The sequence below is a fragment of the Pseudorasbora parva genome, chromosome 25, assembly GCF_024679245.1.
Source record: "Pseudorasbora parva isolate DD20220531a chromosome 25, ASM2467924v1, whole genome shotgun sequence".
In the NCBI taxonomy this organism is placed as follows: domain Eukaryota; kingdom Metazoa; phylum Chordata; class Actinopteri; order Cypriniformes; family Gobionidae; genus Pseudorasbora; species Pseudorasbora parva.
Genome location: NC_090196.1, coordinates 21450852 through 21462887, shown reverse-complemented (window position 1 = coordinate 21462887; position 12036 = coordinate 21450852). Strand labels below are relative to the sequence as shown.

General features: G+C 38.2%; 1 protein-coding gene across 2 annotated transcripts in view; it reads left to right on the top strand.

Annotated features, from left to right (window-relative positions):
• The window catches only part of tead1a (TEA domain family member 1a), a 48555-nt gene that overhangs the window by 4163 nt on the left and 32356 nt on the right, over positions 1-12036 (top strand). For both annotated transcript variants that reach the window (XM_067436081.1, XM_067436080.1), the window contains exon 2: positions 10402-10669. In XM_067436081.1, coding sequence (XP_067292182.1) covers positions 10468-10669 — 202 coding nt within the window. In that variant the 5' untranslated portion in view covers positions 10402-10467. The remainder of the gene's footprint in view (positions 1-10401; positions 10670-12036) is intronic.

The following is a 12036-nucleotide window of genomic DNA, read 5'->3' as shown; positions in this document are numbered from 1 at the left end:
GAAACTTTTTCAGACAAGAAAAAAATGTGCCAAATTCACTAGTCGTGGCTTCCTCTGGGAGCATGGGATTGTGGGAAAATGGGGGAAGGGGCCCTTCATTGTTCCTGCTGTTATTGAAGCAGGGGCTCGTGGAGCGGCTGAATTACTCCACAAACAGACCCGCTCCCATGCTGACATCTGGTTTGCCACTTAAGCGCACCTGTAGGCTGAAAGATGCTAAACTGTGTATTCATTCTGGCGCTGGACTAATTCAGAGGAACGGCCATTTGTTTGACTGTTGCTGCCACTCACCGTCTAGCCAACTCCATTGTTATGCCAGCAACAGGCGATAGTGGTGGAGGCACCATATGGCTTGTGTGTGCCTCGATGTTATCTGGTAATTTAGCTTATCAACAGCATTATGTTGTATTTTGTCCTTTCTTTTACATGTCTTTTTATGCAAAGAGGGTGTTTGAGTAAGTTTAGGAAAGGAGGGAGTTTGTTTATTTAGCCAAAGTACAATAGTTTGGCACTTGTAATTAATGCGCCCTAGCTTTACATACAGTTTTAGTTGGAAAAATACTTTTTTGTGGTTTAATGTAATTGCAATTTTTCTTAATTTAAGGGCTAATAAAGTTGAGCAAAATGTTTTGTGCATCTAAATAGTCCACCAATTTTGTTTAGATTTACATTTAAAAAAAACAAATTGAGAAATATTCAGACTTAGACATCTTTTTTGTCATCAACGTGAGATATATATTTTTAGTTTTTCTGAGTGTTAAGCAGCTTTCTTGCGCCATGTTTTTAGAAATATGTTCAGATATCTGAGGCAAAGATGCCAAGTATTAAAGCAACAGGTGCTTATGACTAGCATTCTATGATAATTTTTTAAAAATATTTTTTTTGCTGTTTTTACTTATCTAAAGAAGAGAAATGCTCAATTTTAATTCAGTGAAAAAGTTTTCAGTGTAGATTGATGCGAAATTTGACCATACAGACAGACTTATATAATGTTTATGTTGTGAGTTACATGTGTTCATTGCAGTTTTATCCTTTTTTTTTTTTTTTTTGGTATGCACAAAATCACAAGACTTGTATGATAACTGTAGGGGGAGGGATGGGGGGGTATACGAAACCCGAAAAGATTTGTCGGAGCAAAACGCGAGAGGGGGGCCTGAAGGGGCTACAAAGGAAAATTCATATGTAATGAAATTTGGGTTGAGAGTTTGTCAGCAGAACAATAGCTCAGTGGGACTGTGTGTAGCAGGGGCACGGGTGGCCGGCTTTGTTCAGGGAACACAGGAACAATAGGGTGTCCTCTGTGGCCCGGGGCAGCGGGAGGCCCACGCCGTGCCCTGAGGTAAACTCTGTTGTCACAAAAGGGTCGCTCTCTCCACACAGCCCACTGCGCCACGAGACCAAGGACAGCCAGAGAGAGAGACCCTCGCTGGAGCGCTGCCACTGACGTCAGCACGCCTGCTCCAGGCTGATCACTGGATGGCTTTTTAGCTAGCTTGTAAATGTTGCTGGACTGAGCTTAAGGAAAAGTTTTTGAGTGAATTAAAAAAAAGGTAAAAGAGATACTTGAGTGAATTAGTGTAAAAGAAATAGATAGATACTAGAGTGAAAAAGAGAAAAAGATAGATAGATAGACAGACAGACAAAGAGATAATTGAGTGATTTTGGAAAAGTCTCAAAGAAGATTGGATGGATGGATGGATGGATGGATGGATGGATGGATGGATGGATAGATAGATAGATAGATAGATATTTTGGAAAATGTTTTTATGAAAAAGTTGGATGGATGAAGAGACAATCAGATAATTGATTTTGGAAAAACTTTATGAAAAGATACAGTCAGACAGACAAACAAAAATACATAATGGATTGATTTTGAAAAAGTCTCGAAAGAAGATCAGGGATGGATGGATGGATGGATGGATGGATGGATGGATGGATGGATGGATGGATGGATGGATGGATGGATCCTAAAGTAAACATAAAGAGTGTGGAAAAAAGAACAGTGGAAAGGTTCAGGGACTACACATGATAATGTTACTGTAGTGTGTATAGATCATAGCTTTGTGTGGTTTGGTAAAAACCCGAAGAGCTTTTCTTTGTGTAGGTTATTTTATTATCATTAAATCTGTTTTTTTCTTTAATGTTCCTTCAGCTCAGTGGAAACGTCAGAACAACAGTTTAGGGAGAGTCAGAGTGAAATCAGTCACTAAATGACTCAGTTCCTGACACAGACGCGAACCTCAGTTCCAGTTAAGCAGACCGTTATTCACCTCCCATACAGGATTAATCAGAGGTGGTCTTACAGTTTATCGTTCTTTTATTTCATCCACTTTACCTTTTACAGCTATTAAAATAGCATTTCAGGGTACAGTAAGTACCTTGTTCATAAAATACATACTTTTTTGATTATCCTGAACACCATGCTCCTGAACAGAACCAACGAAAAACAAAGCACAAAAACCTTTTCCTATTGGGACAGTAGATGACAAAAAGACACCGCTGTGTCCTAGATAGATTTCAGGAGATGCCAAGAAAGGGTGAGCAATTCTGTTTTGATACAGTTTGATCAGATGTGCTGTGAGTTTTCAAAAGACTTTCTTCTGCGTTTATAAGAAGCGTCTGTATTCTCTGCGAAACCGTATCTGTGGTAAATCAGGAAGAGAGCGTGGTTCACGGCACCCTTTGGAGTAAATGTATTTGTCCCCTGCTGGATGGTCAGGAAAGGTTATGAGCAAACACTGGTCTTGCTTCTCGGGAGCTCACACTTATTTGAACACGTCGTCTCTTCCATTTCCTGGAGGAGGCATTGTGGGACGGCGTGGGGAGAGTGGCACCCCAGGAAGACATTGGATAATAGCGGGGTCTGACTCAGCGAAAAATAGCCTGCTTCAGAAGAATGGAGCCTGTGGTGTGATCACAGAACACGTCTGCCCCACAATACTGGAGAGGAAGCCGCTCCGCTCCCGGATTGTCTTCAAGGAAGTGGACTTTGTACGTGGCCTCTGGCTCTGTAGCGACTGAATGTAATCATTTAAGTATAGGACATGGTCCTGAATCAACTTTCCTACACCAAACAATTCTATTTTTGGAACATGACGGCACATGTTATAACCTTGCTCATATTATTTGGTGATGTAATGTTTGTTTGATCCACTTGTTTTAACTACCAATTCATATATTGGTACCATATCGGTTATCAGTAGAATTTTATTTGACTTTATTAAAGATATATCTGATCCTGGACCACAAAAACTGCCATAAGTTGCACAGGTATATTTGTGGCAATAGCATTATATGGGTAAAAAATATATTTATGCCAAAAATCATTAGAATATTAACTGAAGATCATGTTCCATGATGATATTTTGTAAACTTTAAAGGCTTTATGATGTATAAATAAATACAAATATATCCTTATGATGACTGGTTTTGTGCTCTAGGATCCCATTTTGGCGATTTTGAGATTTTATTTTTTAATTTATTGCTGTTGATATTGGATATTTAATCGTGCATGCTCATTTTTTACATTTAAATTACTCTTGCCGTCATCTTTAAAAACACAAATAATGTAACGTTGTAATGTAATGTTAAAATAAATCTTCAAATGAATATCCATTTCCTATACTGTAAATTTTTATGTGATGCTTAAATTCACTTGTAGAATTACTTTTAAAAAAATCATATAGGTAATTTATTGGTTATCGGTCAATTTGGCGATTTTTCTCATCATCAATATCAGTAGATAGGCCTATTTTATAATTAATTGTGCATTCTAATTTCCTCTATTTTCACCATCATATAATGCTCACAAAGTTCATTTTTAATAGCAGCACTGTTAAATGTAATCTCATGTTCATTAATTTGTCTAAATTCACATGTAACATTTGAATTGATTGATTTTAGTTTTTAGTGTTTTTTTAGCTTTTAGTGTACATAATTTTAATACTAGCCACAGCATGAAAATAATAATCAGCTTATCTGTATCGGACCTCATATTAATATAAGTCATTGCTTTCAACCACTCATTGATTTTAAGGGCAGATTAGAATGGGAATCTTGTTCCAGAACCTTGTGTATATCAGATTGGATTATTTTACACTCATTGAATCTGATTCCATGTTGCTAAACTAATGCTTTATTTGAATGAAAGTGAGTGCAGAACCTTGTCTTGTAAAGCCAGTTTTCTCTGCCCACTGGACAATAACTTTCCAGAAGTCCAGTCGTCACTTCGGGTCATTAGCACTTGGTTGAGAGGATTACATAGCTGCGGGGAAAGCAATAACAACGGTGCTTACATGCCCGCCGCCCCTTAGGAGCCCATGCAGTGCAATTCACAGACATATTTTCGCTTGGATATTAGCACGTTTGTATGACCTCCAAAAACTGCATTGAATAAAATCATATCCCAGGGAGCGAGCGAGCCAAGCTGTGCGATTTCTGTTCAGGAGAATGAAGCCTTGGACGTGTGGGTTCAGTACATCTTTAGATTAGTAAAATGTCATCTCAAGGATGGCTTCTCAAAGACTGATCCGTTTTTTAAGACCCCCTCTTTAGTCATCAGCGTGACAAATAATTAATTTGAAGCACATGCCAAGTTAAAGAGCTGAATGCTCTGAAAATGTATTACATGATTGTGAAAAAATGTTCTGATTAAAGACGCTTCTTTGCATATGTTTCTGAATAGGACGGTCCATTTCTTAAGAACCCTTCAAATTTCTTGCATCTTCAAGACGTCTTCCTCATATAATAATGTTTTTTTTTTTGGAGTCTAAGGCAAGGGTTTCTTTGAGGAAGGATTCTCTGGCGTGGTTCCTTCTGAGAAATAAAAGGACACGGTTTCATCTAAGCAAATACTACTCTGACAATCAGAGTACAAGATGTGCTGGCCGCTATACAACGCATGCCATTGAAATGCAAAAGCCTCTCTCTCGCAGAGAAAGACTGAAAGAAGGGATTTTTAGGTCATCCTTAATTGAATTTCCTGGCTGATGACAGAGTAATATAGAGACTAATAGCATTGTGTGTGCATCTCGTGTCACCGCTAGAAATGCACTGGAGGAAGGCTCTTTGCGATCACTTACAGATACTGGATATACGAAAACTCTTCGTTCATTATGTCTTCGCTTAATAACTTAATAAGCCTTCTCCGTTATGTAAGTGGAATAGGTTTACGAGGGTTAATGTAACCATTCTTTTTGATTAATTGAATGGATCGTCAAGTGGCATTACAGCTAAGTTTTGTTGCCGTCGTAGTTTTTCATTGTAATCAGATTGTTTTTGTTCTCTATTGTCTTTTTGACACTCTTCAAGTTATTGAGATGAACATTAAGTGACATAAACACACATTTGATAGAAGATATCAGTTTTCAGTACCAATGACCCCCAAAGGTGATGATGCCTTGAAATTATAAATCAGCTATAATTTCATGGATACTGGCCTACTTGTAATATAATAAACTTGATATTATAGACAACATTTTTATTTATTTAACTATGTTTATTATTATTAAGTGTGTGTGTGTGTGTGTGTGTGTGTGTGTGTGTGTGTGTGTGTGTGTGTGTGTGTGTGTGTGTGTGTGTGTGTGTGTGTGTGTGTGTGTGTGTGTGTGTGTGTGTGTGTGTATTTATTTTAAATTAAGTTATTCTGAATTGCATGCATTTATATTTTTACTACACAATATCAGATGAACAATAGTAAAGCAGTAATTTTCAAAAAAAATCTTTACATTTATTTGTATAGCAGTTTGTGTAGAAGAAAACAATTAAGAAATTATATATATATATATATATATATATATATATATATATATATATATATATATATATATATATATATATATTTTTTTTTTTATATAAAAGGGGTCTAGAGCGACTAAGAGGGATATATATATATATATGTATGTATGTATGTATTTATGTATGTATTTATGTATGTATGTATGTGTGTGTATATATATATGTGTGTGTGTGTTATGAGGGAATCAGTCATAAATGTGTTTACAATCATAAATGTGTTATGAGGGAAAAAAAGAAAAACACATTTTATATACATACATATTTATATAATAAAAATGTTTTATCCTTTTTTCCCTATAGACCCCTTTTTGAACATATACATAGTCCAGGTGTTAATTACCTTTAACAAATCACAAGGCAATTACAAACATCTAAATCAAGGTACAACTGTTATTCCCAGTAAACAGTTTCTTAAATGCATTTAAAGTATCCGAAGCCGCAAAGTGGAGGCGGGCGGAAATGTAGTGGTTTTCTATCGGTCCGGCTGCCAGCTTCATCAATAGGGAGCCGCTAATGTGCAGACGAGAGCCGGGCGGTTCGATTACAGCTTAATTTGGTAATGAAGTGAGAGTGAGAGGCTCCCGCGAACACTTTAAAGAGCTCAGCGTGATGGTTTTGCATCGAAAAAAGATTTTGTGATGTAGATTTGTGAAAAAGATTTTGTGATGTAGATAGACACACATGTAAGATAGTTAGAATTATGACACAAATGGGACCCCACGCAAATACTGTCTGTACTCATATACATATCATTACATTTAATTACAACAAGCTGGCGCTTTAGTGGTGTTCTCGCCCGTGGACATGGACACACACAATATACACATGTATATTGTGAGATACCCTCATCCATTGGCAGCCAGAGTAGACCAGAGGGAGTGAGGCAGCTGCCCGGGGTGGATGTGTGCCTCCCGGTTTGTGTGGGATCGCACCCATGCCTCTCGTTTGGCCGGCTGAGGCTGCCTGAAGGGTGAAGTGTATTGTAAGTGTGACCACAGTACATTGTTGCATGACTAATCTCGGCCTTCCATCTGCCACCGAGGCCCCGGCACAAGCACTGTGCTCTCCAACATCAAGCACTGCCATATTGCAGCAGTCACAACATCTTGGCTTTGACTGGCACTCTGCTCGAGCAGAAGCGCCGGGGTGGACTCGCTGCCCGCCTCACAGCCGGGAATTATGGGACGTTACATATGCACACATAACGGAACACAGAGATTTGTCCTGCCGGCTTGTGCAAATGTCTTTGGTTTGACACAAATTGCCTGTTATGCATGTTGTCGTGCGTTTCGTTTAAAGGGATAATTAACTCAGAAAATAAAAGTTCAGTCATCATTTACTCAACCTTTTAGCGTTCCAAACACATATGACTTTCTTCTGCAAAGCATAAAATATCTAGAATTTTTTGTACATTTTGGTCCCTATTGACATTTTTCAGCATATCATCTTTTGTGTTTTTCGTAATGAAGAAACTCCTATGGGTTTGGATTGAGTAAATGATGATTTTTTTTTCACATTTAAGATTGGATTAATACTATTTTTAACTTGACACAGCATCTTAAAAGTGCAACGCCATTGGTGGGACAAAATCTGTGGGACACAAAAACTGTGACCAAAAATGGCCACATTCACATTCACAACAATTATTATTACTATAGCGATAACTGAACACTTCTGTTCATAACTTAATAGTGTCCATATATTTAAAGTCAGGTGGATTCTGATTGGCTGTCAATTGTTTTTTTATTGTTCATCAGCTGGAAAAAAACTAATTCTGAAAGTTCACATATAGCCATAAAGTGGACATGTAAAACAATTATTAAAACTTAGTTATCGTTAATAGTTATTGTACTTTGTTTGAACGGACCTTAAACATAGGCCTACAAAAAAGCTAAAATCAATATAAATTAGTCAACATTGCTAACATTGCTAAGTAGTTGGTTTTTGGAAAACATCCCTCATCCCTGACAGACTAGTAAAACCGGTTATTTCTTTCTTTAGTTTCTTTCTTTAGCCTTTCTTCATGTTTCTTTTATACTGAGTTTCTTTCTCTTTTGAAGTGTGAAGTCTTGTAAATTACAGGGAGAATGTGTGGTGTGTTGAGAGCTGCCTCTCTCGCTCTCTCCGATTAAACCATCACACTCCGGCTCTTTTTAATCTTCAACTGTCCAAACCACCAGCCTGCCTTTTGTTGATGCTAATTCAAAACTCATGTAGAATCTCTCAGATATCCAAGATATTACCATACAAGTAATTACAGCATGCACTTCTGGTTGAGTCGGCTGGTAATGCAAGATCAGTATTTGCATGAAGCAAAACCTTCACATGCTATATACGCATAGAGCGCAACAAAAACACAGATGACTAACTCACTCAGATATAGTGTGCTGAATGTACAAATACAGTATTCGGTAAGTGTTTCCATCATGTGCCAGAAGTGGAAAACTACAGATTGCAGTGTAATTGTGGGCTAAGCCAAAAGTGCACACAATGACTCTGCTGGAAGTGATTACAGTTGAGTTCATCTCCAAGTCACAAAGATGATGCTCAAGAGCCCAAGCATTTAGCAGTTTGCAGCATGCACAAATTGTATCTCTCTCTCTCTCTCTCTCTCTCTCTCTCTCTCTCTCTCTCTCTCTCTCTCTCTCTCTCTCTCTCAGCAGTACAAGTGACTTTTGGTTGCAACATCAGCATTTAACACACACACACACACACACACACACACACACACACACACACACACACACACACACACACACACACACACACACACACACACAGCTATTCAAATGAGGGCTTACAATAGATTTGTTTATTACTTTTAATGTATTAAGTTAAATATTATTACTATTACTTAGAACTTTTTTTATTTAAAAGCTCTTTTCCAATTATGTTTAATTCATATTTTATCTTGCTTTAAAGTAGTACACTTCCTTTAATGTGTAGAATACTTAATTAGAATTTAATACATTTTATTTCAAATTCAAAATAACAAGCAATTGATAGACAAAACATTCCATTCAGCTCACTCTGAAGTATATTCATTTAAAGTTTATTAATTCTCTAATAGAAAAAAAAGAGTATGCTGAAGTGTTTTCACAAGGGTCCAACATTAACACATTGTGAAGTGCAGACTGCTCAAATTTGACAGGAAACACATGCTAGTAGTTCTACAATAGCCAGCACTGTTTTCACTGGGCATTTCTCCGGTTAGCGTAGCCGCTAGGCCAGACATGACTTGAAAACTCAAGTTTTGTAGTTAACAAGCACTCTGTGTGTTCACTCGTTTGATCGTTCTGTTGTTCTGCGATCGTTGAGATTTGTATTGTTTTAAAAATTCATGGTTCACCTCAGAGTCGTAATGCACACACACGTTTGATGTTGTTGCTCTTGGCTGTTTATGTGAGCAGTTGGCTGTGTTTGGGCAGGATTTTTTTTTTTTTTTTTGCCAGATTGTTACAGTCTTTCCTTGATTTGATGTGTTATTTTTATAATGAGATTGCGATTAGGCACAGAGCTTTTTTTGCAAACAGTTTCCTTTAACATGAAACGTAATGTGTGGTGCTAATGCTAAACACAGTGACTCGGAGGAGTGTTGCATGTGATTTGTGTTAATCACTCTCTCTTTTAAGCTATGGGATCAACATTTGTCATTCAGCAATCTTCTACCACAAATGTAAAAGCTGGTCTGACATCATTGCCAGCTTGTAAGTGTTCCCTTCTAAGACAGCAGCTGTTTTGGTTTAGCCTAAGTGCCATTCCTAAATTGGCGTGGCTTATGTGTTTTCTCATTTCCTTCATGGGTTTTCAATCATGTGTTTATCTTTAGCTTTTGGGTTGATGTTTTATGGGTAATGAGAGAATGTTTTAATTGTATTTATGTGTTCAGCATTCATTATTATTTTTCATTTCCAAACCACAAATAGATTCATTGTGTGAAGTTGTAAACAGGCCATTTTTAAAAACAGGCCCAGTTTTCGTTCCTGTATTGATGTAGTTCCTCTTTAAACAGTAAGTTTGAAGTTGTCAATAGACTTTAGTGTGTCACAAACATAATCTGTAATTTGCTGGTAAATTGTAGGTGGGATTAGGGGCAGGACATTCTTATTCTAGAGAGCATCTGATTGGACAAAATCTTTGTAGTGCAGGATGAGTCACCAATATATTTGGTCTGTTTTCCTGGAAGAGAAATGCTGTGAATTTTAAATGTGTATCTGCTAAAAGTGAATTTGCGTGAATTTAGGAGTATATAAGTATGTAGCATGATGATCTCAAAACTAACAGACAAGAACTAAAAGCCTGTTCTAAAGTTTTAGTTTGTCAACTATAATGAGCTTGGCTATATTATTTATTGCTTCATTATCATCCAGCATTTACATTTAAACAATCAGCAAATGTATCCAAAGTAAGCTGAATCATTATGAATGAACTCAAGCATTATGGTAATCTTTGAAGTATTTTGGAGTACCATTAGAAATACCAGTGTAAATGAATATGGCAATCACATTTTCTTCATGTTTACCAATGCTTGAATTGTGTTGTCAGAGACTTCAATTAGCTGTTTGGAAAAAGTTGAACCGACCAATCATTTTCCTTTTTTTGTAGTTGGTCTTCCCAGGTCAGTGCACCTAAAGTTTTCCAGGCGCGGGCTCCGAGATCCCAGCTGTTGCCATGGATCCCAGCAGCTGGAGTGGCAGTGAAAGTGCCGGGGAGGATATCGAGAGGATGAGCGACTCGGCCGATAAACCCATGGACAACGACGCAGAGGGTGTGTGGAGCCCTGACATTGAGCAGAGCTTCCAGGAGGCCCTGGCCATCTACCCACCCTGCGGCCGACGGAAAATCATCCTGTCTGATGAGGGGAAAATGTATGGTGAGTCAAAAAAGCTGCAACAATTGGTTTGATTGATAGGTCAGAACTCGAGTTTGAATCTGAAGTTCACATAAACCTGACCACTTTTTGTAAGTATGGATTAAACCGTGAACTTTCAGTCACTTTAAATGCTCTAGTGCGAATACACCTTTAATAGTTTGAGTTTATACATCTTAACACAATTTGCAAACAGACCTTTTTCTTAATCTCAGTATTTTGACTGTCTATGTGGCGTTATGACTGCCATTGGGGTTGTTTTGACTGCTTGTAATCGTGTGTTGTTTGTTGAGGTTGGCGGGGAAAGCACTCATCAGAAAGTTCTCAGGGAAGTTGTTAGATGTTGTCCTCAGGGTGAGACGATGAGGTCCGTCGGGTCTCTGAAACTGGAAAACGGGCCAGGCGGTGGAGCGGGTTGGCCGTCCTGGGTTCTGTTGTAAAGTCAGCGTGAACCATTAGTTAGGAGCAGATGGTCGTGCGGCTGACACCAGCTGCGCTCCCAATCCCCCCCCTACCCACAAAGCTACCCCCTCCTCCAACGCCTCCCTCAAACTCCCGGCTGGGGTGATGTCATGGAAAGAGGGAATACTGCTTTTCTTTTCTCTTAGGATATTAAACATGCTCTTGGCCTTGTCCACAATGAAGCCTCGTCACTCTACTTGGACTGGTATCCAGCTGTCTTTATTAGGAACAACTCGGAAACCAAACAGTTGTTAAATCTGGATGCATGATGGAAAAGGTGGACAAGTTTATAAATCATAAAGCCACTGAGTTTTTTCTTCTCACGTTTATTTTTCCGTGGTAGCAGTGGACATGGTTGCTGCCCCCCTGGAGATGCAATTTTGAATCCAACGTGCCATTTCCTGCCTTTTTTCAATTTCCCATCCTTTTATAAAATTTACATTTATGAAATTGGCACACACTTTGTTCCAGAGCGACTTACATTGGATTTGAGGTGATTAAGTCATGCATTCCTTGGGAATCGAACCCTTGATGTTGTGAATATCATCCTCTGCTGTTTAAAACTTGCCCTATGAAATCATGGTATAGTAAATCTTTACTATAGGTTCACAATTTTAACATTACCTTTGGCATTAAAGGTGCACTATGAAGTATTTTTTCAGTGAAATATCCAAAAACCACTAGACCAGTGTTATATATTTAGTTCAGTTGAGTTCGTACATTATCCCAAATGTTTCCGACTATTTGTAAATTGTGAGAAAATTGATATTTTAACCAAGGAGCCGGGACGTCTGAGGGAGTCGCCTGTCAATTGCACCATATCTGCGTTACCCTCGGTTTCCGGTTTTATTTGGCAGAAATGCTTTACTCTTAGCAGTGTTACAGCAGCCACTGAGTTAACGCACAGA